The 26,737-nt window shown below is 32.7% G+C and overlaps 4 protein-coding genes, 1 long non-coding RNA gene and 1 pseudogene across 8 annotated transcripts; 4 read left to right on the plus strand and 2 right to left on the minus strand.

The window, feature by feature from the left end:
- Positions 1 to 3,012: 3,012 nt before the first annotated feature.
- On the plus strand, positions 3,013 to 4,416 carry LOC101249321 (beta-D-glucosyl crocetin beta-1,6-glucosyltransferase-like; annotated as a pseudogene).
- Positions 4,417 to 5,222: 806 nt separating this feature from the next.
- Positions 5,223 to 8,630, plus strand: LOC101249600 (beta-D-glucosyl crocetin beta-1,6-glucosyltransferase-like). The gene is made up of 2 exons (XM_004250436.4): positions 5,223 to 6,478; positions 7,881 to 8,630. Exons 1-2 carry the CDS (start codon positions 5,236 to 5,238, stop codon positions 8,552 to 8,554), a joined length of 1,917 nt encoding a protein of 638 aa, XP_004250484.2. The 5' UTR covers positions 5,223 to 5,235; the 3' UTR covers positions 8,555 to 8,630.
- Positions 8,631 to 9,097: 467 nt separating this feature from the next.
- On the minus strand, positions 9,098 to 14,248 carry LOC101250182 (beta-D-glucosyl crocetin beta-1,6-glucosyltransferase-like). The gene is made up of 2 exons (XM_004250438.5): positions 12,886 to 14,248; positions 9,098 to 9,884 (listed from the first exon to the last, which is right to left on the minus strand). Exons 1-2 carry the CDS (start codon positions 14,135 to 14,137, stop codon positions 9,199 to 9,201), a joined length of 1,938 nt encoding a protein of 645 aa, XP_004250486.2. The 5' UTR covers positions 14,138 to 14,248; the 3' UTR covers positions 9,098 to 9,198.
- LOC138339526 (uncharacterized) lies at positions 13,885 to 14,665 on the plus strand. Its single transcript, XR_011212338.1, has 2 exons — positions 13,885 to 14,020; positions 14,522 to 14,665. It is a non-coding gene; the product is annotated as an uncharacterized lncRNA (long non-coding RNA).
- A 197-nt stretch (positions 14,666 to 14,862) lies between these two features.
- Positions 14,863 to 16,746, minus strand: LOC101251640 (UDP-glucosyltransferase 29). Its single transcript, XM_004249948.5, has one exon. The coding sequence runs from the start codon at positions 16,408 to 16,410 to the stop codon at positions 15,076 to 15,078; it is 1,335 nt and encodes a 444-aa protein (XP_004249996.1). The 5' UTR covers positions 16,411 to 16,746; the 3' UTR covers positions 14,863 to 15,075.
- A 3,549-nt stretch (positions 16,747 to 20,295) lies between these two features.
- LOC101251943 (probable GPI-anchored adhesin-like protein PGA55) lies at positions 20,296 to 25,869 on the plus strand. 4 transcript variants are annotated; one of them, XM_069291211.1, is made up of 7 exons: positions 20,396 to 20,430; positions 20,516 to 20,553; positions 20,637 to 20,702; positions 22,029 to 22,146; positions 22,337 to 22,770; positions 22,988 to 23,285; positions 24,295 to 25,869. In XM_069291211.1, exons 3-7 carry the CDS (start codon positions 20,668 to 20,670, stop codon positions 25,597 to 25,599), a joined length of 2,190 nt encoding a protein of 729 aa, XP_069147312.1. In that variant the 5' UTR covers positions 20,396 to 20,430; positions 20,516 to 20,553; positions 20,637 to 20,667; the 3' UTR covers positions 25,600 to 25,869. The 4 variants fall into 4 exon arrangements, with proteins under 4 accessions (XP_010312562.1, XP_069147312.1, XP_025884196.1 ...); XM_026028411.2 differs by having other exon boundaries at positions 20,403 to 20,430; positions 20,516 to 20,539; XM_010314260.4 differs by lacking the exon at positions 20,516 to 20,553 and having other exon boundaries at positions 20,296 to 20,430.
- Positions 25,870 to 26,737: the final 868 nt, after the last annotated feature.

A 26,737-nucleotide genomic window follows, 5' to 3' on the forward strand; every position in this document is an offset into this window, starting at 1 on the left:
CACGATTTCTACTCGTTTTTAGTGCAAATGACTTCTAATTTTTTTGTAATTGTGGAAAAAGAGCTATAATTGAAGATTTTTTAGTCCACAAAAAATACAGGTCGTTGTTTTGTAAACAATCCAAATTTAAGCAAAGATTCAACCTTCTATCAAAAAATTAACTTTCAAAAGGACAAAATTAAACATACCTAGACTAAATTGACGAAGATGAACATATAAACATTAGACTAATATGAACTTTTAGCACAAATCTTTGAACAATTTTTTCCTTGATTCACGATTTTGGTTGTAAATTCCCAGCTAGGTGTTTGTGATTTTAAGAGAGTAACAAGGTAAAATGGAACGGTCTTTCACCCTTGTATTAATTTAAGGAAAAATTACATGAATTGATACATTTTAATAAATAATTACTGCTTTTAGTAATATTTTTTATTTATTACTATTTATAGCAATATTATGTTAAATCTGCAGTATGCATTAAAAGTGAATTATGTATGCAATATATATGAATTATAATTACTTTTTAAAATATATTATGTTTGTTTGGTAAAAATTTGACACATTGTATTATAAATGTATTAAAAATGTGTGATAAATGAATTATCTATCATTAAAATTTGTATTATATGTGAATAAAAAATTATTTTTTGTAATATGAATTAAACTTGTATTATAAATGAATTAAAAGTGATCAAGTGAAAAAAAAATATCATTGCTATAAATGGTAAATATTTTTTTATTATAGTATATTTATGTAAGTTTCCGATTTAATTCTTATTCCGTCCACTATTGTTTGTCATAGTTTTTATATTTAGAGTCAAATTATAGAAACTTTGACTAATATTTTAAGATGTATGTTTTCTTTATATTGATATGCAAAAAATTGCAATTTATAGTACTTTTCATATATTTATGAATATCTAAATTTTTTGTTTAAATATCGAATTAATGTAATCTAATTTAACTTTGAAAATTAGTCAAATTGACTTTCGAAAATCGCAACATGATAAATAACATTGGACGGAGGGAGTATTAATTTAGTTTTTTTAAAATTCTAATATCTACGTGTAAATTTTTAAATTAGTTTACAGTAATTGAGTGGCTCATTAATCTACGTTACATTTCACGTGTTTGGGCTGCAATATTTGAGTGTTTTTTTTAATTTAAGAGTTGGATAGTTAAAGTGTCTCTATACGCACTTTAAAAATTTAAAATCAAAGTTAAAATTTAAAAGTCAAGCTAAGAGTCCTATTTACGTGATGCCTAATTGATATTACAGAATAAAACATATGGTTAGTAGTTAGCGATTTCCTACACATTATATGAAATTTTTTATGACCAACAATAATTGTCCACTATATTATTTTGGAATGTCCAACGATAATTATTCACTTTATGAAATTAATGAATAATTTTATACTTGATTTTTAATTTACTTTTATCATTAGTTATAATATTTTTGACAGAGGGAGTAATGTGATCATTTAAATGAAGTCATAGGTTTTCGTATTTTCACATACATTGTTGTCACAACTTTTTTGGAAATTCCAATGTGTGTTTTTCGATGAGCTTTTAATGTTAAAGTTTTAACGTATTTGTGTAGATGTTCCTTTTTCTCCTTTATCTCTTTTATGTTTTTAATGCTAAAGGAAAAAATTTCAAATATATCATCGAATTTTAAGAAAAATAGATCAATTTATGTCAATTGATTAAAAGTTTGATTTATTTATATCATTTTCGATTAGGAAAAATATCATATATGTCATTATTTGTTAACTGAAAACAGTTATGATGTAGCAAATTTATTTTAGGAAAAATTACGCAGTTAAACAAACTTATGCTACATAATTACTCATCATAGCTATAGTTTGTTATATTATTATTCTTGACTAACATTATACATTAATTACAATGGATGACTCTTGTATAATTAGTCATGTTTGTATATGTATAATTCGCCAGAATATACAAATACATATGTATAATATACTATTATTTAACCGATATACATAAACAATTCAACTCTCTCTAACTCACTGCCCTCTCTCGCCTGCCTCTCTCGTTCTCCTCATAGTTTCGTTCGCTTCTCTCCTCCCTCTCTCAATCTCGCTTGTCATATATGCAAATACATATGTATAATATACAATTATATAACCGATATACTTATACAATTCAAATCTCTCCACTCTATGTCCTCTCTCCCTCGCCTTTCTCACCTCTCTCTCAATCTCGCTCACCTTTCTCATCCCTATAACATGTGACTACGAATTGTAATTACCAAACTGTAATTATAGAACATAATTAGGTTATTTTTTAGTGGTTATATGCAAAAGTTCCACTTTTTTCAATAGGCATAATACATAAATGTACCCTTTAACTTGGTTTCAAATCACATTTATGCCTTTAAAATTTGGATGTGCACAAATAAACACTTAAAACTTGTATAAAGTTGAACAAATAGAAACATATGTCCTACATGTCATCCTACATATCATTTTTCATCCTACGTGGTGTTCTACGTATAATGTGCCATGTAGGATTCATGTGTTTATTTATTTATTTAAAAGTTGGATAGTTAAAGTGTCTGTTTGTACATTATTAAAGTTGGAGGTCAAAGTTAAAATTTGAAGTCGGGTCCAATATATGTATTATGTCTTTTCAATATACGTGGTTTGTTATGATTCATTACGTCATTAATTAAATCATTTTAAAAGAAAAAAATGACTCAAATATATTATCAAACTTTGAGAAAAAGACTCATCTATGTCATCCGTGAAAATTTTTGCTCATCTATATCATCAAAGTTAACAAATAATAACATGGATGAGTCTTTTTCTTAACGAAAATGACATAATTGAGACAAGCTTTTAACAATGCCATAAATGAGCATTTTCTCGGAGTTCGATACATATTCGAGTCTTTTCTCTTTAATAAATAAGCAAGCCAACTCCATAGAGAAACCATCTCTCATTTCTCATGCTTCTTTCATTTCATTCTACATAAAAACAAGAATTTAGTATATCATTTCAATATTTTGATCATGGCTATAGAGAATCATACTACTTTGAGGGTACTAATGTTCCCATTTTTGGCTTATGGACACATCTCTCCATTTCTAAACGTAGCCAAGAAACTCGCGGACAGGGGATTCTTGATATACCTCTGTTCTACGTCCATCAATCTCGAATATGCCAGCGAGAAAATCCCCGAAAAGATTCGATTCAGCTAATCGAACTTCAATTGCCAGAATTACCCGAACTTCCTCCTCATTATCATACTACCAATGATCTCCCACCTTTTCTCCATAACACGCTTCAAAAAGCCCTGAAAATGTCCAAACCAAACTTCTCGAAAATCTTGCAAAATCTGAAACCTGATTTGGTGATTTATGACATATTGCAGCAATGGGCTGAACGTGTCGCGAATGAACAGAACATTCCAACAGTTAAGCTCTTAACTTCGGGTGCAACTGTGTTTTCGTATTTTACCATATCACTGAATAAACCAGGGGATGTATTCCCATTCCCTGAAATTTATCTCAGGAAAAGTGAACAAGTGAAAATGAACGATACGTTAAAATGTGCGAAAGAGATAGAAAAACCGGATGATGGGGATCGTCAAGCTGATTGAAATACGCAAATCGCGTTGATGTGTACTTCTAGAATTATAGAGGCTAAATACATAGATTATTGCACTGAATTCCTCAATTTGAAGGTTATTCCAGTTGGTCCACCAGTTCAAGATTTGATCACTAATGACGCGGACAACAAGGAGCTTATCGATTGGCTTGGAACAAAAGACGAGAATTCGACTGTTTATGTCTCCTTTGGGAGTGAGTATTTCTTGTCAAAGGAAGATATGGAAGAAGTAGCTTTCGCGTTGGAGTTAAGTAATGTTAATTTCATATGGATCACAAGATTTCCAAAAGGTGAAGAGCGAAATCTTGAAGATGCGTTGCCGAAAGGTTTTCTTGAAAGAATTGGAGAAAGGGGAAGAGTTTTGGACAAATTCACACCACAACCAAGAATTCTAAATCATCCGAGTACCGGAGGATTTATAAGTCATTGTGGTTGGAATTCAGTAATGGAAAGTATAGATTTCGGGGTTCCTATAATTGCCATGCCTATGCATCTTGAACAACCAATGAATGCTAGGTTGATCGTAGAATTGGGAGTCGCGGTGGAGATTGTAAGAGATGATAATGGTAAAATTCACAGAGAAGAAATCGCGGAAATTCTTAAAGGTGTCGTAACAGGGGAAACAGGACGAAAATTGAGGGCTAAAGTGATTGAAATCAGCAATAATTTGAAATCTATAAGAGATGAAGAGATGGATGCTGCTGCTGAAGAGCTAATTCAACTTTGTAGGAATAGTAATAAGAGCAAATAATGTGGTATGTTATGATTCGATTAACGAAATAATAAGATTCTCAAATATGACTTTCTTTAGCTTTATGAACTATTAGTTGTGTCTTTTCGTATCTGAATTATCAATATCTATGTATTAAAACACATCTCAAGTTGATTAGGTCAACACTCTCCGTTGTTCTTAATCATCTACTCAACTAGGTCTGTTTTAACATATATATGGTGATAATTCAGACAGAAAAATGAAACATGTAATAGTTAGAATATGAACCTACGAAATAATGATAGTTCAAATATGTGCTCGAGACTATTTTTTCTTTAGCTTTCGATATGAATTCTCAAGTCCATATCATTTTTCTCTTGTAGCGATTAAAATGTACTTTATATCTCATTTTATAATGAATTAGTTTGATTCGATACAAATTTTAAATAAATGTATACATATTTGTTATATTAGAAATATATATTAATATAAAAAAATTTATTAATGAATACAGATGAATGTATCCCATACAAATGTATTTGATAAATACATATTAGTAAATACTAATGCAAACAAATGTATACAAATTTGTCAAGTGAATCTATATTGAGTTTTTCATTATACCTTCTAGAAAATTCCAAATAAATGGGGAAAATACTTTTAAGGAGATATATACATCTTTATTAAATATCTTTTACTATTTTTAAATGCGAGTAATAATAATTTCCCCACTTTGACTCTTAAATGGTCAATTCTTTTGACTTTCATTTGCCAAATAATTATTTGGCAAAAACATATTAATTTTCAATCTCTTATAAATAAGGCCTCCAATGGCACTAAAAGTCCCATCTCTCATTTTACAATCACAAATTTTAGTGTCTTTCAATGGCTACTTTGAAGGTACTAATGTTTCCATGGTTAGCTTATGGACACATTTCGCCATTTCTAAACGTAGCTAAGAAACTCGCGGACAGGGGATTCTTGATTTACCTCTGTTCTACACCGATAAATCTCAAATCCACCATCGAGAAAATCCCTGAGAAGTATGCTGATTCAATTCACCTTATCGAACTTCACTTACCAGAATTACCCGAACTTCCTCCTCATTACCATACGACGAATGGTCTCCCGCTCCATCTAAATCACACCCTTCATAAGGCCCTGGAAATGTCCAAACCAAACTTTGCGAAAATCTTGCAAAATCTTAAACCTGATTTGGTGATTTATGACATGTTGCAGCAATGGGCTGAACACGTCGCGAGTGAACAGAACATTCCTGCTGTCAAGCTCATAACTTTTGGTGCAGCCGTTTTTTCGTATCTTTTTTACTTGGTGAAGAAACCAGAGGCTGTATTCCCATTCCCCGCGATTAATCTCAGCAAAAATGAACAAGAAAAAATGTATGCTAATGATTTCGAGGATCGTTTAGTGGATGGAAATATTCAAATCATGTTGATAAGTACCTCTAGAACTATAGAGGCCAAATATATTGATCATTGCACTGAATTGATCAATTGGAAGGTTGTTCCTGTTGGTCCACCAGTTCAAGATCCAATCACTAACAACGCGGACGACAAGGAGCTTATGCAATGGCTAGGAACAAAAGATGTGAATTCAACCGTTTTCGTCTCCTTTGGGAGTGAGTATTTCTTGTCCAAAGAAGATATGGAAGAAGTAGCTTTCGGGTTGGAGTTAAGTAATGTTAATTTCATATGGGTTGCAAGATTTCCGAAAGGGGAAGACCAAAATCTCGAAGATGCATTGCCAAAGGGTTTTCTTGAAAGAATTGGAGAAAGGGGAAGAGTTTTGGACAAATTTGCACCACAACCAAGAATCCTAAATCATCTGAGTACTGGAGGATTTATAAGTCATTGTGGTTGGAATTCAGTAATGGAAAGTGTAGATTTCGGGGTTCCTATAATAGCTATGCCTATGCAATATGATCAACCATCGAATGCTAGGTTGATCGTAGAATTGGGAGTTGCGGTGGAGATTGTTAGAGATGATGATGGGAAAATTCACAGAGGAGAAATCGCGGAAACTCTTAAAGATGTCATCATAGGGAAAAAAGGGAAAATTTTGAGGGGCAAAGTTAGAGATCTCAGCAAGAAATTGAAATCTATAAGAGGTGAAGAGATGGATGCTGCTGCTGAAGTGCTGATTCAACTTTGTAAGAAGAGTAATGGGTTCAAGTAGTGTGCTCATTTGGGGACTTTGTGGATTAGTTGTTTGTTAAACTTTAGTGTTATTTTCTTTGTCTGTTTGGTTTGAGGTGTGTGTGTCTGTGTGGGTTTAGTTTAGATGCTAAAGGCTTACTCAGATATTAGTTGTTTAGTCATCATGGATTTATTGATTTCCTTATTAAGACTTATGTTTCAGTTTCTGCATTAGTTTCATATGATATGATGTCTTGATACGTTAAGCTAAGGGCTAGCCTCGAATCACTTGTGGTTTCAAGTACTGTATCTCGGTTGGGGTGTAGACTCGATCGTGACAATTACCAAAGTTATTGAATACAAATCGATATATAACAATGTAAAAATTAGAAAAATATGACTAATTTTCAAAGTTAAATTAAATTATTTTAATTTGATAATTTAAACAAAAAATTTAGATAATTAATTAAAAAAATAGTATAATCTAAAAGTTTTTATAGTTTAACTTTAAAAAAGCAAACCATGAAAACTAAAAAGTTTGACCAAGACAGTATTAAATATCTTTTACTCAAATAATTTGAAGAGAGATGTGAGTTAATAATTTTTGACTTTTATTTGCGAAATAATAATTTGGCAAAGACTTTTTTTTTGTCCTCTATCTCTCATTTCACTCTATACATAGAGAAATCCCAAATCAACTTATTTCAATATTTTGATTCATGGCTACTAATTTGAGGGTACTAATGTTTCCATGGTTAGCTTATGGACACATTTCACCATTTCTAAACATAGCCAAGCAACTCGCGGATAGAGGATTCTTGATTTACCTCTGTTCCACGCGAATCAATCTTGAATCCATCATCAAGAAAATCCCTGAAAAGTATGCTGATTCGATTCATCTTATCGAACTTCAATTGCCAGAATTACCCGAACTTCCTCCTCATTACCATACGACGAATGGCCTCCCACCCCATCTCAATCCCACCCTTCATAAGGCCCTGAAAATGTCCAAACCAAACTTTTCGAGAATCTTGCAAAATCTGAAACCTGATTTATTGATTTACGATGTATTGCAGCCGTGGGCTGAACATGTTGCGAATGAACAAAACATTCCAGCAGGTAAGCTGCTAACTTCGTGTGCAGCTGTGTTTTCGTATTTTTTCAGCTTTCGAAAGAATCCAGGGGTTGAATTCCCTTTCCCTGCTATTCATCTCCCGGAAGTTGAGAAAGTAAAGATCAGAGAAATACTCGCGAAAGAACCTGAAGAAGGGGGTCGTCTAGACGAGGGAAATAAGCAAATGATGTTGATGTGTACGTCTAGAACTATCGAGGCTAAATACATAGATTACTGCACTGAATTGTGCAATTGGAAAGTTGTTCCAGTTGGTCCACCATTCCAAGATTTGATCACTAATGATGCGGACAACAAGGAGCTTATCGATTGGCTTGGAACAAAACATGAAAATTCAACTGTTTTCGTCTCCTTTGGGAGTGAGTATTTCTTGTCAAAAGAAGATATGGAAGAAGTAGCTTTCGCGCTGGAGTTAAGTAATGTTAATTTCATATGGGTTGCAAGATTTCCGAAAGGTGAAGAGCGAAATCTCGAAGATGCATTACCAAAAGGTTTTCTTGAAAGAATTGGAGAAAGGGGAAGAGTTTTGGACAAATTTGCACCACAACCAAGAATTCTAAATCATCCGAGCACCGGAGGATTTATAAGTCATTGTGGTTGGAATTCAGCAATGGAAAGTATAGATTTCGGGGTTCCTATAATCGCAATGCCTATTCATAATGATCAACCTATAAATGCTAAGTTGATGGTAGAATTGGGAGTCGCGGTGGAGATTGTTAGAGATGATGATGGGAAAATTCACAGAGGAGAAATCGCGGAAACTCTTAAAAGTGTCGTAACAGGGGAAACAGGGGAAATTTTGAGGGCTAAAGTGAGAGAAATCAGCAAGAATTTGAAATCTATAAGAGATGAAGAGATGGATGCTGTTGCTGAAGAGCTAATTCAACTTTGTAGGAATAGTAATAAGAGCAAATAATGTGTTATGTTATGATTCGATTTACAAAATTATATTGTATTTGTGGTGCTTTGTTTGTCTTCGAAATATATCGAGGTTGAAATAATATCGACAAACAAGAATTAAACTTTATTGCACTTGCAGACAAGTTAATATCTTAAAACGTCATTGTATCATCGACTTCTTTAGATAATTTTTCATATTTCAGTAAAGATATTAACTCCTTGCATCTATATGACATTAGAATAATTCAAATAAAAGAATACTTCAATAAGAGTAGAATGATTTTAATTAATTTTTTTTCTCATTATTTCAAGGTCATCATATTTTAGAAGATCAACTAGAATAAGAAACAACTCACACACAATATAATTGAATTATAACACATGACACTATTTCAACTTAGTACCATTATTTAAAAAACCAATTTACTTCAAAATCGAACTGAACCAACTGATACACAACCCTAGTTCGAGTCGACATTTGGCCATACTTGTTACTATTGAGAATTGGAATTGAAAGCTAAACAAAGTCTTATTTGAAAATGTTGAATTGTAAGATCAATTTATAGGTAACATCTTTTTTTATTTTTCTCATTTTTTCAATCTTAATGTTTTTTGACCATCAACAAGAACATGAAAGAACTCACATACAATATAATTATGTTAATTAGTACTAATCTTACAAAATTGGATTAGTTCATGAGCAGCAGCATCCATCTCTTCACCACTTATAGAATTCAAATTCTTGCTAATCTCTCTCATTTTCGCCCTTAAATTTTCCCCTATTCTCTCTGTTATGACATCTTTAAGAGTTTTCGCAATTTCTTCTCTATAAATTTTGCCATCATCATCTCTAACAATCTCCACCGCAACTCCCAATTCTACGATCAACCTAGCATTCATTGGTTGATCAAGATGCATAGGCATGGCAACTATAGGAACCCCAAAATGTATACTTTCCATAACTGAATTCCAACCACAATGACTTATAAATCCTCCCGTACTTGTATGATTCAGAATTCTTAGTTGTGGTGCGAATTTATCCAAAACTCTTCCCCTTTCTCCGATTCTTTCAAGAAAACCTTTTGGTAAAGCATCTTCGAGATTTTGCTCCTCCCCTTTTGGAAATCTTGCGACCCATACGAAATTAACATTACTTAACTCCAACCCGAGAGCTACTTCTTCCATATCTTCTTTTGACAAGAAATACTCACTCCCAAAGGAAACGAAAACAGTTGAATTCTCATCTTTTGATCCTAACCAATCAATTAGCTCCATATCGTCCGCGTCATTAGTGATCAAATCTTGAACTGGTGAACCAACAGGAACAACTTTCAAATTGCTCAATTCTAACAAAAAATCTATATATTTTGCCTCTATAGTTCTTGAGGTACATATCAACGCGATTTGTTTATATTCATCCACTAAACGTTCTTCATCATCAGGATCTTGATCTTTAGCAGATTTTTCCAACATTTCACCCAATTTTACTTGTTCAATCTTCCTGAGATAAATATCAGGGAAAGGGAATTCAACCCCTGGTTTCTTTACTAAGTTACAAAAATACGAAAACACAGCTGCACCAAAAGTTAGTAGCCTGACTGCTGGAATGCTCTGTTCATTCGCGACACGTTCAGCCCATTGCTGCAATACGTCATAAATCATCAAATCAGGCTTCAGATTTTTCAAGATTTTCGACAAGTTTGGTTTGGACATTTTGAGGGCCTTTTGAAGGGTGTGATTGAGATGGGGTGGGAGACCATTCGTCGTATGGTAATGAGGAGGAAGTTCGGGTAATTCTGGCAAGTGAAGCTCGATAAGGTGAATCGAATCAGCATACTTTTCAGGGATTTTCTCGATGGTGGATTTGAGATTTATCGGTGTAGAACAGAGGTAAATCAAGAATCCCCTGTCCGCGAGTTTCTTGGCCACGTATAGAAATGGTGAAATGTGTCCATAAGCTAACCATGGGAACATCACTACCCTCAAATTACTAGTACCATGCTCTGTTACTTGTGTTCCCATGATCAAGCTCTTGTTTGTCGAGTTTGTTAGCAGGTGTAATGCGAAAAGCTATGGAGTTTGGTGTCTTGGCTACCTTATTTATGTTGAAGAGAGTTGAAGACATAACGGAATAATTAAAACTTTACCTAATAAAGGTGACAGTTGTATTAAAGCTCAAGTCGAAAATTTCTTATTAAAAATAAAAAAAATATTATCATTCTATCGCGCCCCTTGTTTAATATGATTGGTTGTTGAGTTTTTTGTTTTATTTTATAGACTTGTAGCCAAATCTTATGCAAAGTGACATGTTGTGTGATTGCAATTGGTTGAAAAAATTAAGTTACAAAATTTAGGCAAGTTTTATGTAAGTGACTTCTTGTGTGACTTATCTAGGTAATTAGAGATTTTCTTTTGGTATTCATTCGAACTATATCATATAATTTGATACTGATATAACATGCTATGTTATTATTATGCTCAATTTTTTTTATAGTAAATATAATTAGTTTACGAAATTTTAATTATTCACATATGATTTTTCCTATATTATTTTTTATCCTTTTTTCAACCGATAAACAGTAAAAATCACAAGATATACATACATTTATATATATTAGTACCTCAAAACTCTCGGAGTTTTCAACTTTTATTTGTGTTTTTTTCTGCTCTTTCTAGAAGAAAATGTACATTTTTATGCTTTGGGCGGCTGATAGGAAGTAAGATTAATGAATTAATAACTATTTAATTGGAAAAAATTAAGAGGATTGATTTTATTTTTAAAAAAAAAAACTATATTTATTGACATGATTAATATGCCACATCAACATTGTATTGTATGTCATATTTTTTAAATTTATATGTCAAACAACAAAAAATAATATAAAATTAACTCATTTTCTATAAAACATGTTTCAAAAAATATATTTTTTTATTCCTGCCTAACTCACTTAAATTAAAGTTATTACATTTTCTTTTGCCTAAATCAATAGAATAAATGTTTTTACTAGATTCAACACTACCTCTAGAGCCAGCCGTCCACCTAATAATTAAAAATAAAAGCTATTTTCGTTAATTTAATTGAGAAAATGTATAAATATCTATTAATCTATATTCATAATTTTTTACTCGTTTTTAATCTACGTGATATTATTTTCTGGGACCAAACTCATATCGATTATTTTTCAAGCTATCTGATTGATAGTGTCACGTGGGAATAAAGCAAATGAGAAAAAATAATGTATCATCTATGTATAATTAAATTAATTATTATGAGCATGAGGATATATATAAATTTTAATACAAGCTAATAAAAATTTTAGGTATATTGCCATCACAAACCACCCCCAACACAAAAACATTATCTACATATATTTCTAAACTATGACATATTTTATCATTAATTAAGAGTTTTGTATTTTATATTAAGAAATATATGTATTGTTGCTGTCAAATACACTAAAATAGAGAGAAAAGTTACCGAAATAGAAACGCAGATAGTCATGTATCTCAAATTCATGTGAATCACCATAAATACATATTTATGTACTTGTATCTATTTAATTCGCATGTATCTAGTATGCCAACCACATAGATGAGTGGCAAACGAGATGGAAGGAGGCGATAGAGGCGAGCTAGATTTGTCTATATATGTCAGATAAATGCGAATCCACTTATATATGGATTTAGAATAAATTATACTTAATTTTGATCTTGAATTTACTTGTGCTTACCCAAAGTTGAAAAATATAAATGTTAGTTGAAACCAAGTTAAATAGTATATTTAGGTATTACGTTAATTAATTAGTTTACTTATGTATTATCTATGCGAACAATGTGTTTGATATAATGCTTCACTGAGTTTTTTCTGTTATGTACACCTTTAATTTGCTAGAGTTTTCAAGACAACAATTCCCCTGTCCTAAATGCTTCGAAAATGAATTTGCTTGTTGACTGTTATTGGTTAATGTTTGGTTTTGCATCTTCACTAGTTTCCCTTTATTTTACATCATGTCTTAACGCATGAAATTGCGCGTATTTCTCTGTGGAATGTGTGTCGTGTGATGTTAACAGTCTGTTCTGATTCACGCATAGTGCTGGCTTGGAATTACACCTTCATGCATGTTCTTTTCTTGGATACAACCTACATTCTGCTGAATCATTTTAAAAGGTTATTACTTGTAGTGATTATTGGTAACAAGATGATTAGTACTCTCAACTTGCTATAACAGTTGAGTTACACTAGACTAACATTTACTCTTATTGCTAATCATTTATTGGTACGAAGTGCCATCAATTCTTCCGCCACACCATCTATCTCTTCATCCTCTTTCGCGTTCATCTTCTCACTCACTTCCTTAACTTTCTTCCTCACATCCTCCCCACTTTCCTCGGCTACCACTTCCCTTATCGCCTTTGCAATCTCTTCACTTTGTAACTTACCATCCTCGTCCTTCGCTGCTTCCACTCCCACACCGATATATTCCACAAGCCTAGCATTCATTGGTTGATCAATGTGCATTGGCATGGCAATTATAGGCACACCAAACTTCATACTTTCCATGAATGAACTCCATCCACAGTGACTCACGAATCCACCTATCGATGGATGTTGAAGAATTGTTGCTTGAGGAGCCCATCCTTCGATAACCATTCCTCTTTCTCCTACCCTTTCAAGATATTCTTTGGGTAATGCATCTCGAATGTTCATTCTTTCACCTTGTGGAAACCTGATAACCCAAATAAAGTTCACTTTGCTAAGCTCTAGCCCTTGAGCTACTGCAAGTATTTCCTCCTTGGATAGAAAATACTCACTCCCAAATGAAACGAATACAGTTGAACTTTTCTCTTTCTTGTCAAGCCATTGGGCGATTTCCTTATAATCATCTTGATCCATGGTTTCTTGAACTAGCGAACCAACGGGGACAACTTTCTTGGAAGTCAAATTTGAGAGATAATCTATATATTTCCCTTCAAAATCTCTGCAAGTTTTCACCAGAATAATGTCATGTGATCGCCTAATAGCCTCGTCGTATGGGAACTTTTTACTTGGTACTTCATTAATATCTTTCTTCAGTGAAATCATTTCGTGTTCCCGCAGGTAAATTTCAGGAAACGGGAACTTCTCCGTTGTGTTTTCAGACATGTGGATGGACAAAGCAACAACAGTTGCACTAAAAGTAGGGAACTGCACTGCAGGAATGTTCATAGAGGAAGCCGAATCAGTAACCCATGGCTGATTGTAGTCATGAATGACCAAATCCGGACGCAGAGTTTGTAATATTTTGGAAAAATTTGGAGAGGCGAGTTCAAAAGCTGTTTTGAGGGTGTTCATAAGATGAGGTGGGAGGCCATTTGTGGTGTGGTAATGAGGAGGAAGATCTGGTAAAGACGGAAGATGAAGCTCGATTAATTCTATCGACTCAGAGTACTTCTCACCGACTCTTTTCTTGATGGAGAGCAGGTTTACCAGAGTAGAACACAGGTAAATGTCGAAGTTCTTACTCGCAAGCTTTTTCGCTAACTCTAGAAATGGATTTATGTGACCATGAGCTAGCCAAGGTAACATAAGTACACTCATCGTGTGCTTCTTTGCCTCCATAGGGATAAATCTAGAATAGAAAATACGAATTCGACAGAATTCAGTATAACTTTGGTCCAAAACTTTGTATATTGAGAAATTTACTGAATTTGTACCTTATATTGTTGTGTTGAGGTTACTGCCCTATCTTATATAGAAGTTTTCTAGTGATTTGATAACAAAGAAAAAAGGTGTTTTAATTTGTATCAGCAGCCTTATATTGACTGTTGAATATTGTGTTGGACTGATCAGTCTCTTCAACTCGAGAGTTTAAGTTATATGCACTGTCACGGTAAATAATCTTTATACCATTAGATTGTATTTATATGTCGTAGTAGATAATTTGTCTTATTTTCGATGTTACATAAGCCTATTTTGTTTTGTTCCACTCAAAATATTGTATAGTTTTTTTTTCTTTCAGATTTTGGAATTTCCAGTAACCTCAATTTTCTTCACTCTTCGCGCTAAAGAGCATTTTGACTCAAAAGTTAGGCAACAATGGAAATCAAGTTACCGAAAATCATTTTTAGATGAAAAATCAACTGGAAAGAACACACGAAGAGGGGGAAATAGAGAGCAAGACGTGGAGCTTCATATTTGCAGGTTCTTCGTTATCCATTTTCGATTTTTCAGAATCAAAGACTTGTTATGTAGAATCAATTGGATGTTTTCTTATGCTAAGAAAGACATATACGAGCGTGTTATAGAAAAAGGTTATAGAGGAAAAGGAAAGTAACATGAGACGATTAAAAATAACTAGGACGGATTGTTTAGCTCATATTGTTACAACTACAAGTCATCAATCAAATGAAAAGTTTTCTGCCATTTCATCAGTCATCCTCTTGTTTCTCCGTCTCTAGCTCGATCACATGTTAACATCACAAAAAAAATATTAAACTCTCTCAAGCATATGAAATTAACTAATTAGATACACATAACTTAAATCTTGATTATGCTAATCATTTGTTGCTGCAAAGAGCCATCAACTCTTCCACCACACCATCTATCTCTTCATCCCCTTTCGCGTTCATCTTCCCACTTAGTTCCTTAGCTTTGTTCCTCACATCCTCCCCACTTTCCTCAACTAACACCTTCCTTATCGTGTTTGCAATCTCTTCGCTCTGTAGTTTACCATTCTCGTCCCTCGCTGCTTCCACTCCCATCCTAATATACTCTACTAGCCTAGCATTCATTGGTTGATCAATATGCATTGGCATGGCAATTATAGGCACACCAAACTTCATACTTTCCATGAATGAACTCCATCCACAGTGACTAACGAATCCACCTATCGATGGATGTTGAAGAATCATTGCTTGAGGAGCCCATCCTTCGATAACCATCCCTCTTTCTCCTACCCTTTCAAGATACCCTTCAGGTAATGCATCTTGAATGCTAATTCTTTCACCTTGTGAAAACCTGATAACCCAAATAAAGTTCACTTTGCTAAGTTCTAGCCCTCGAGCTACTACAAATATGTCTTCCTTGGATAGAAAATACTCGCTCCCAAATGAAACAAACACAGTTAAACCTTTCTCTTTCTTATCTAGCCATTGCATGATCTCCTCATCATTGTCATCTCGCGCAATGGATTCTTGAACTAGTGAACCAACGGGGACTATTTTCTTAGAAACCAAATTCGAAAGATAATCTACATATTTCCCTTCAAAATCTCTACAAGTTTTCACCAGAACAATGTCACGCGATAGCCTAATAGCCTCATCGAATGAGTACTTATTCCCCGGTGCTTCTTTAACAGCTTCTTTCAATGAAAGCATTTCATACTCATGCAGGTAAATTTCAGGAAACGGAAACTTATCCTCTGTATCTTCAAACATATGGATGGCTAAAGAAACAACAGCCGCGCCAAAAGTGAGGAACTGCACAGCAGGAATGTTAACAGAAGAGGCAGACTCAGCAGCCCATGGTTGATTAAAGTCATATATGACTAAGTCTGGATTAAGAGTTTGTAATATTTTCGAAAAATTTGGAGAGGCGTTTTCGAAAGCTGTTTTGAGTGTGTTCATGAGATGAGGTGGGAGACCATTGGTGGTGTGGTAATGAGGAGGAAGATTTGGTAAAGATGGAAGATGAAACTCAACTAATTCTATTGATTCAAAGTATTTTTTTGTGATATTTTTCTTAATGGAACTTAGGTTTATTGGGGTGGAACACATGTAAATGTGAAAATTTCTATTTGTGAGTTTTTTGGCTAGTTCTAAAAATGGACTTATGTGACCATGAGCTAGCCATGGTAACATAAGTATACTCATTTTATTTTTCTTGGCTTCCATTTATGACTTATTGTTTTTTTTTTCTCTCTTTGATGGTTATAGTAACTATGATGAAAGTCTATTTATAGTTAGTATTTGGTGATATTTTATAATGAATTTCATGTACGTAATTGATTACGCAGGGCAAATAGAATTTGCATAGTAAAATAACAGAAAAGAGAAAAAAAAAGTATTTTTGAAATTATAGTCTGTTTAGTCAAATTTTTGAAAAGTCATGGGCAAATGGTAACAAAAGTATATTAATAATGATAAAGTTTCATACTTCGTATATGAGTTCTTTCAAATTTCTTGTATTCTTTTCGTGGATTAGCATCTCGAGGTTTTTTGATGGGCATAAAAAAATTGTCTTGGTAGCAACGAGTTTCAAACTTGTCTTCAACGGATCTGTTTTTCTTCTATTGTGCTTGATTTTTAGCTAAGTCTGTTTTGATATCAAGAATTTAGAAGTCTTTCGAGATCACTTTTTTTTATAAAATTTCAGGTGTGTTTCATTCCCTTTTTAATATTTTCACTTATCATAGTTTCACGAGTACAAACTGGTGCATCTATATGTCGATACAAAAATATGTACGTTCATCATCTCAAGCTACCACCTCGATTTTATCATCAATATGTGCTACTCGCACCTTCTGATGAATATGGTCATTTCTAATCTTATCTTCTTCTTCTTTTTTCTTTTTTTTTTTATGATCGTATATTCATCTTACTTTTTACTCTCCTATAATATAATCATAAAATTAATAATAATTATTTTATAGAACTCATCTTTCACTTTAATAATTATCTTCTATTACATACTCCAATATACCATCTTTCTTTTCAACTATTCAATTTTAATCATATGAATAATATTTTCATCTATCATTCCATTCTCTTCAAATAAAAAGAATATCCTATAGTGGTGACTTTTATTTATATTTGTTTTGTGAATAGTTATATAGGGAAAAAGAAAAGTTATATGAAAGGGAAAAGAAGCCAAATTTGACTAAGTTAACTAGCCAAACATGATGGTTCCTTTTATAGGAGAACAAATTTTCTTTTATTTATGTTTTAAAAATTTGCCTTTTTGTAATATTGAGACACAACAAAAGTGACAGCCAAGCATATGCTAAAGTTACTTTAGAATTGAATCAATATTTAAGAAATTAATTTAATTTAATTTTCACTGTTGCTCAACTAATTTGTATTTTTTTTAAAAAAAAATTGATATACAATTTTGAAACAAATCTTATTTTCTAAAAGAAAGAAATCTTACTGGTGAAAAGAAAAATCTAATTAACCTATTACTTTGTCTAAACTATTATTTATTTATGTTTTCTACTTCAATTACACACACATATATAGAATATATAAAATATTTTGCTAGATTACTCAAAAAAGCCTTAAATTAGTGTTTGTCCCTTTTGTTTTAAAACATTATGTTGATAATGAAAGAGATGTACTAAGAATATACAAATTTATTAGACTTTTTATTTGGAAAATTAAAGGTCAAAGAAAGAAGAGAAGGAAAAGTTGTCTACCATGTAATAATAAAGTTAATAAAGAAAAAAAAGGTGAATTAAATAACAACAAATTTTAACATGTTTGGATCAGATTGTATCGTTACTATACCTATGATGTTTGTTACTTAAAATATATTGTATTGTATTGTTAAATTTCGTTGTTACGTAACAAAGAAAATCTTTGTTTTATGATACAATCGATTTGGATGTGTTGTCATTGTTACTTGATTTGTTTTTCCAATTATATCTTTATATAATATTTCAAAATACTATTTTACCCTTTACCTTAATTATTTAAATTTAGTCAAACCTCCTACCCTAGAATAATTAAGGATATTTTAGTAAATTTATAAATTACAATACAGTATGATACTTCCAAACCAAACAATTAAAATATTATTAAACAATAACAAATAATACAATCTAGTCAAACATTGTATCATCATACAATACAGTACAATACAATATAATATATTATGAAATAATAAATAACAATGTCCAAAAGTCCATTTTTAATTTGCCTATATTCTCTAAAATTCATTCCAATTTTACACTTATTTTGTCCTTTCAACCACTCATTATTTCCAAAAATTCTCATTCAATTCTATCCACCAACAAACTTTTGAGGTTTTAATATGGTCAAGGTCAACTGACCATAAAATAAATATAGCAAATTCGTTACATACACTAGACAAAAATAAAATCGTATTATCAAGTGATAGAATGATAATTATTTTTTGTATTAATTATCTCAATTTTTTAATTTGAGTTTTATATATGAAATGACATTCAATAGAAAGTGTTAAAACTGGATAAAAAATTGTATTAATTAAGTAATAAAATATTAAATTATCGAAAAATATAATAAAAGCAAAAATGTTGATTTTGACTTTTGGTCGTGACTCGTGAAACATAGGCATTTTGGTCATAAATATCATTTCATCAAATTGTCAATATTAAATTTCAAATTTATATTTTTATATAAATACTCCTAAAGCTCAATATTTTAAATTTTGTAAACGTCAAGTTTAATATAAAAATACTGATTATCACGTATTTTAATTGAATTACACGTTTAACTTACAATTTCTATATTATTTTAATTGATTTTTATTTTATTATATTAGTGTTTTGTGGAATGTATTTAAGTAGAGATTCTTTATTCTAATTTTTCTCGTGAAATAAAATATATTTTATAACAAATAACTCTTTCAGAATTGTAATTTATAGTACTTTTCGTATAGTTTTTGAATATCTAATTTTTTTTGAAATGTCGTATTAATGTAATTTAATTTAACTTTGAAAATCAGTCAAATTAATTTTCGAAAAACACAATATGACAAATAAAAATAGACAAAGAAAATACTAATATGTATCGAATATTTATATCACTTTAAATTAAAATATAATTTACATAATTTATGTGCAAGAACTATATTTATTTTCATTACTTGACAAATACATTTGTTTCGATAAATTTTTATCATTATTGTGAGCCTACATAAGCTCAACTTTCTTCATTTCACACTTGAGCCATTAATCTCTACTCACATTTTATTTATTATCCTTAATATAACTTTGTACAATATTACGAAAATTATACATATCTATCAAAAAATTAATCATATAATTGTACTGAAAAATTATAACAAAAAACTTAATTATTTTTAACGAACGTAAATCTTAAATATTGCTATAAATTATATGGTTTACCCCTGAAATATATATACTTATCAATTTCGATAATAAAAACAATCTCTTCTTATACTCTCTTAGCTTAATTTTACTACATTTAACTTGATCATTATTATTAAGAAAATAATATTTGACATAATTATCTTTTATCATATTATTCTTATTAATTGATGTCGAGTAATATTAGGTCCTAAAAAATAACTTAGGAAATAAACAATTAATACAAGGCTAAAATATGAAAAAGATAATTACTTTCTTGTGTTATGTTAAAAGAAAAGAAAATATTTCTAAAATAGAAAACAAGTAAAAGTGATTAAAAAAATAATTTTCAGGTCAAAAGTAAAATGTTAAATTTAAATGATTTTTAAGTCAAAAAAATAAAAGCAGAAGGAAAACTATCTTTCGGTTTTGACTTTTTTAAAATAATTTTAAATTACTTTTTATCTTGTCAAACGATTTTAACTTATTTTCAGTTACTTTTCATATTTGTCAAACAATACAAGTCAAAAACTAATTAAAAGTTGATCAACTTTTAAGCTAAATCAAATACCATCACAAAATGTATACAGACTTTACTATTAACTCGTGAAGATTAAATATTATTTTTAAAAAAGTAACTGAAATATTATTTTTCAATTCCCAATAAACAATTTTTTCAACAACGAAGAAAAAACAAAAAATATTTTTTGTTCCAAAACTACCCCTGCACTGAAACACACACCAATAAACACTGAAAAATGAGTCCACACATAATAAATTCCCCCTTTTAGTCTTTAAAAGGCATTTTTTTTTTCTCCAAGTGAAGTCAGCTCAAAATTTCAAGGTCAATATTTTTGATTTTCTCTCTTTTGGGTGTTAAAGAATTAGTCAGAAAATGTTAAATTAATACCATTTTTGCTGTTTTTCAGTTCTTCTGGAGAGAATCTTGATTGGTTCTGTGACTTGGGTCTTTTTAACTATTCTTTTGACAATATCTTGAAATTTTTATATATATATATATATTAAAAAAAAATTGTTCATTTGTTGCAGGAGCTGAGCTTTTGAGCTACTGTTTACAAGAATGGCTAGTTTTGGGAAAGAAGATCAAGATCAGAGGTAGTCATTTTTTTTTGTATGTATATATATATGTGTGTGTGTGTGTGTGAATTTCTTATTTGGGATTTAGCTTTTAATTGGTGATTAGTATAATTGTTTTTCTATAATACAGAAAAAATCCATTATTAGTTCGTGTTTGGTCATAGATTTTGAAGTTGAAACTCGGGAACTTTTAAAATTTGAGTGTAAAGTTGTGATTTTTGGAATTTGAGGTTGTGTGTGGACATGCATTTTATATGGAAGGAGAAAAAAGTTAAAATTTTGTGAATGGGAAGCCTAAAAATCTAAACTTGGAAATATTTGAAGAATCAAATTTTATGGGTAGTCGTAAAATCTATGGCCAAATGCTAGCTAGTTGTGTCTTTACTTTGATGATGAGAAAATAAAAATGAGTAAAATGGGAATGGGAATTGATGTTGTATATATAATGTGATTTGCTGGTGTTGAGGAGGTTTTGAGGTGATGAACTCCCTTACTTCCTCCCCTCTAGCTCCGCCCTCGGATATTGGATTTTGGTGACTGTTAATTTTGCTTTTGTGTTTCTTTTGCAACTTTTTTGGGTCAGTGCAAAGAAAACAGTGAATTTGGAGTCCGGTGCTTTTGACGGTAGAGTGTTCATCATAAGGAGGAAGAAAGAATTAGCTATAGGAAGATTGTCAATCAACTATAAGAAGATTTGTTACTCTAGTACTACAAGGGGATCTTTTTTTGTATCGAGTAGTTTTGTTGGTCGGTTAGCTGATTGTAATAAACTAAATAACCTCTTTGAATTTACTAATCGAAGCTTAATAGAGAAAAAAATTGTATATTCGTTATTAATATGTCTTGAATGTTTGTGAATGATTGAAGTGTGATACCAGTTTACAGTCTGTTCCTTCAGTGTCCATAATGAATGGTTAGCTTTAAATGCACAGTTGGGCGGCTGGGGTCGGGCAGGGGTAATGGTTTTATGAAGTATCTCTGCATTTGTCATGCATAGTAGGAAGTAGAAAATTTGGCAGCTAAAACGATCTTTCGGAGTAAGTCGTGGGTCCATTTCAGGGCGTTAAAAGAGCTTTAGAAGTTCTGTTGTGGGAAAGGATGAAGATTACGGGATGGAAGAAATAAGAGACTTGAAGAGTATCTGTATACTTAAGATAACTGCATATTCTTAACTCTATAAATTAATGACTAAAGGGGCTTCCTTTGAAAATCATTGATCATTAAGTTGTCGAAATCTATGAGTTTTTCTTCATTATATGGTAGGATGGTATTGTGTCCTTTTAACCTCCGCGGAGTCAGATGTTACTTTCATCTATCTTTTAACAAACCTTCATCTTTGACCAGCAAAATCGATGGCGTCGAAGATTCTAAAACAACAATTGAATTTCTCCGGGGGAGATTATTGGCTGAAAGATCTGCATCAAGAACAGCAAAGCAGAGAGCTGATGAACTGGCACAAATGGTTAGTCCTATTGTTTAATTCTCTATAAGTAGACATGCATATAACACAACAAATTGAGTCATCGTTCCCAACTCAATCCGCTCCTAGCTTAGTCTTCTTTCCATTTTTAATTGTTTCCATTCCAATTCTGAAATTGCCTGCCCTTCGATAAGGAAAAACACTTTCAACAAACTGCATCCATCTGTTACAGGTCTCGGAGCTCGAAGAGCAGTTAAAGGTTGTATCTCTACAAAGAAAAAGAGCTGAGAAGGCCACTGCAGCTGTTCTGTCTATATTAGAGGACCATTCAATAGATGATGTTTCGGAGGAATTCAGCTCAGGCTCTGATAAGGAAACAATCTTATCTGATCAAAAAGATGCTGGAAATAAAACAGGAGGGGACATTTCGTCAAGTGCGAAAGAGAAAGAAGATGACGTGGACATATTGTCAAGTTCGGGGACTGTATCTTCTTCATCAACTGCCAGAAGTTTGTCATGGAAAAGTGGCAAATCTTCTCATTCTTTGGACAGGAGGAAATACACTGATTCTAATCGGAGGAGATATAGTAACTTTTCATACACTGACATTTCTTCTCCAAAACGGGTTGGTAATTCATGCCGACAGATAAGGCGCAGGGATACCAGGTTGCTTCATTTAGAACTACACTTCATTTGATCTTAAACAGTTCGGTTGATACTTCCATAGATTCTTTGCTACAACATCCTTAACATGACACATTCATCATTTACTTTTACTTTAATTGATGTAAATGCATATAAATATGCCTACATATGACCAACACACATACAACATTTACTTAACCATTTCTCATTTTGGACATTATTCCTTTTGTGTGACCAGATCAGCTAGTGATAAGTTACGAAATAGTTCTGCTGAATGTGCCTCTGAGCCTCTTTCAAGTTCTGCTAACAATGAGCCTCATTCTTTGACGGCTGGAGCTGGCATTAGTGATGTGAATGATCAAGTGCACGTTCCTGCACTAGATGTGCCAGGAAATGGAAGGGAAGCAGATAAGAGTGATGAAGACAGCCAAAGAGCTTTACATCAGCAAGTGCAACCGATAGGACAATATGAAGCTGAGGAAAAAGCCCAGAGAGAATGGGAAGAGAAGTACAGAGAGAGTAATAGCTGTACACCGGTATATTTATTGATTCATCTCTTATTCATTTTACATAATTCATGTATTGATTGTTCCAAGTAACTAGGTGAGTTATTTCTCCTTTTGCTGTTAAGAATGTTGGTATATTACTATATACACACACACTCACATAACGGTGCACACACGCGCACACAGTCACAGAGATATATGATGGAGCTCTTCCTTTTCTGAATATTTCTGTCTGCTATACTCCGTAATCCGTTCTGCTAGTGTATGTCAGCTAGAACGATAAACAATCTGGATTAGTTGTTCTACGTTATGGCTAGTATTAAATGTGATTATATTTTATCTCCAATTGGATCTTAGTTTAATGTGATATCTAAATGTACTCACCCAAGTTTTTCGTACTTTATATTACTAATTTTAGCAATTTCTAAGATTATAATTTGCATTGGGCTAGTGATATATTTGTTGTTGTCATTTATCCATGTTGAATGTAGTAATGGACAAACAGAGACATGATGGTGTGGTTCACTTGATTCCATCTACGTGGCTTAAATTCTCATATGTGGATGCTGCTTAAAACAAATGAGCAAGCAGCATTTAATAGAAGCAGTAATGCGAACGGTGGTGTTGGTTTTTCATTACTTTTAGAGGCCAGCAGTTGTAGTAATAATTTCAAAACCTTTATAGGTCTTATTAGACATGGGCATCTAAGGGACATTTTTTATACAAACAGTGTTAAAGGTAATTTTGATTCTAAGCAAACACTAAGTCCTGAATTTGATGAATATTGACCATTCTACGGGAGAAACTAAAGTTCGTTATGGTCTCGATACAGTGATGCTGGTTATTCTTTTCAGTTTATATATATTGACTTTTGATGTCTTCTTTAACTCTTTATGCCTAGTGAGTTTCTTGATATGTTAGTTTTTGCTTTATACTGGAGTTGACCTTCTGTAGATCATTTTCTGGTGAAAATAATGCATATGTATGTTCGGTGTATCACAACTAGTCTCATCTCATTCGTTTTTTGTGAACTACTCAGGATTCGTGTGACCGTGAAAATTACTCGGACGTGACTGAAGAAAGAGATGACTTGAAGGCATCTCAGGAACCATGCTTAGCTGGAAGAACAAGTATGCAGAATCATGCAAACCAGTGTGGAGCAGCAGATGTTTCCCGTACCAAGCAGAATGGAAATATAGACAACTCTCCGTCTACCCCAAATGTCAATATGAGCTGCTTGGAAGATAAAAAAGGCAGCAGAACTGTTGGATCAGATTCCTCAGCATCAGAACTTGCACGTCCAATGTCTACTGGGAATTATTTAGAAAATCATGGTCAGACATCTGCTTTTAGCCACCAGCAGTCTTTTCCTGTGACTCGTTCCTCCATGCACCCCCGCAGTAGCAGTTTGCAAGCAGGACAAGCTCTTCAAACAGGTTATGAACTTGCCTTGGTGTCGCATAACACTTCGAATGGTGTAGATTCTGTCCTCGGGAAACTTGAACAAGCCAAACTTTCACTGACTAAACAGATCAACAGCTCACTACCAACCGCCAGTTACCCAGGAACGCCCTCGCGATTCAGTTCACTAAACCATTCTCCTGAACTTTCCACCTACGAAATCTCTTTAACCCCCCCTTACGTGGAGTCTCGATCAAAATATGTTACACAAAGTAATAGGGTCACTTATCCTTTCCAACGGGCTTTCCCAGAGGTCTCTTCTTCAGCTCCTTCATACAGGCCTATATCTGAAACTAACTTTGAGGCAGGCCAACCATCTTCAACCCCTTACGTGGAGTCTCGATCAAAATATGTTACACAAAGTAATAGGGTTACTTATCCTTTCCAAAGAGCTTTCACAGAGGTTTCTTCTTCAGCTCCTTCATACAGGCCCATATCTGAAACTAACTTTGATGCAGGCCAACCATCTTCAGTGAGGTTTAATCCTAACTCGAGTTCACGTCTTCCCTTCTCTAGTAAACTTACATACCCTTCCTATCCCAAGTTCCCAGACATGGTGCCAAAACTACCCCCAAATGAAGTGTTCTCGAGAAATTTTCCTACGAATGAGACAGATCTACCTCCCTCATTTTCCTTCTCAACCTTGAGCCAAGAGGTGGTGCCAAGACTACCCTCAACCGAAAAAGTTTCAAGAATTTTTCCTACAAATGAGACAAACCCACCTCCCTCATTTTCCTTCTCAACCTTGAGCCCCGAGGTGGTGCCAAGACTACCCTCAACTGAAGTATTCCCGAGAAACATTCCTACGAATGAGGCAGGTATTCCTCCTTCATTCGCCTTACGTAATGATCCTCATATCAGACCAAATATGTATAGAGGTTGATATTGTTCACAGTACAGTTCTTGGTAAAGAAAATCTTCATATAGCTCAAATGTTTTGAGAAGTGCTTACATAGGTTACATTAATCTCTAGTTTTGTGTATCATTTACTTCTTTAATCATCTTAATCCCAGCCTAGTTAGGTTTTACAGAGAAACATCAGCAATATACCTTTTGGTTTTTGAAGCTGTTGCTGTATACTAGGTGTGTTGTAAAATGGCAGACACATTTGAAATTTATTGGCAGGTGCTATAACATAAGTGTTTTCATTCTCTCTTTTTTTGGTTCTGTTTTGGTTTCCCACCGGATGGTATCCGTATTGGAGTCCGACTAGTCCAGATTTGTGCGAGTGGGGCCTCTATTCGGGGTAGCACTCCCAGCCAAGGATTTCTTAATACCCAATGCTCAAATCCGAGAATTCTGGTTAAGGGAGGAGCAACCTCATCACTTGCGCCACATTTCATTCTTTTGTTTTCCAATGACATTTGCTAAGAGTTTTGACTTCTCAATTACTACAACAAATAAAGAATTTTGGTGGCGATAATAAATATGATATTTATGATCAACACTTTATATATACGTCATTAAAGGTTTTAGTGAATCTGGATGTAATTATATTCACTCAATTACAGTTAAATGAAAATTTACTATCTCTTTTATCATAAGGAATGCAAGACGAATTATAGTATCTAAAATTTCCTCTCAAGGACAGTTAGCTTTATTGTAAACAAAGAACTCCCGACTAATCTGAATTCATAACGTGTAAGACTATCATCATTTATTTAAAACCTCTTATTAACGATGGAGGGATAGCTAATTTGAATTCATAACGTGTAAGAATATTAGCATTTATAAAAAACCTCTTATTAACGATGCAGGGATAGCTAATCCAGCTCCCACTACAAACCTTGGGGTTAATAGAATTGATTGTGACAATTCAATGTTGGAATCAAATATCAAACAAGATTAATTCAATATGACTAGGTCAAATTTGACTAGTCATGTTAATTCATTTGCTTGTCAAGTTTAACTACACGTTTATAAAGAAGAAATCTTTATTTAATTTCAACCCCTCTCTCTCTATATATATGTAGGAGCAACCAAACTAAATTAATCAAACATAGCATAAAACTCCATATTTT

The sequence above is a fragment of the Solanum lycopersicum genome, chromosome 11 (genome assembly GCF_036512215.1).
Source record: "Solanum lycopersicum chromosome 11, SLM_r2.1".
Classification (NCBI taxonomy): Eukaryota; Viridiplantae; Streptophyta; class Magnoliopsida; order Solanales; family Solanaceae; genus Solanum; species Solanum lycopersicum.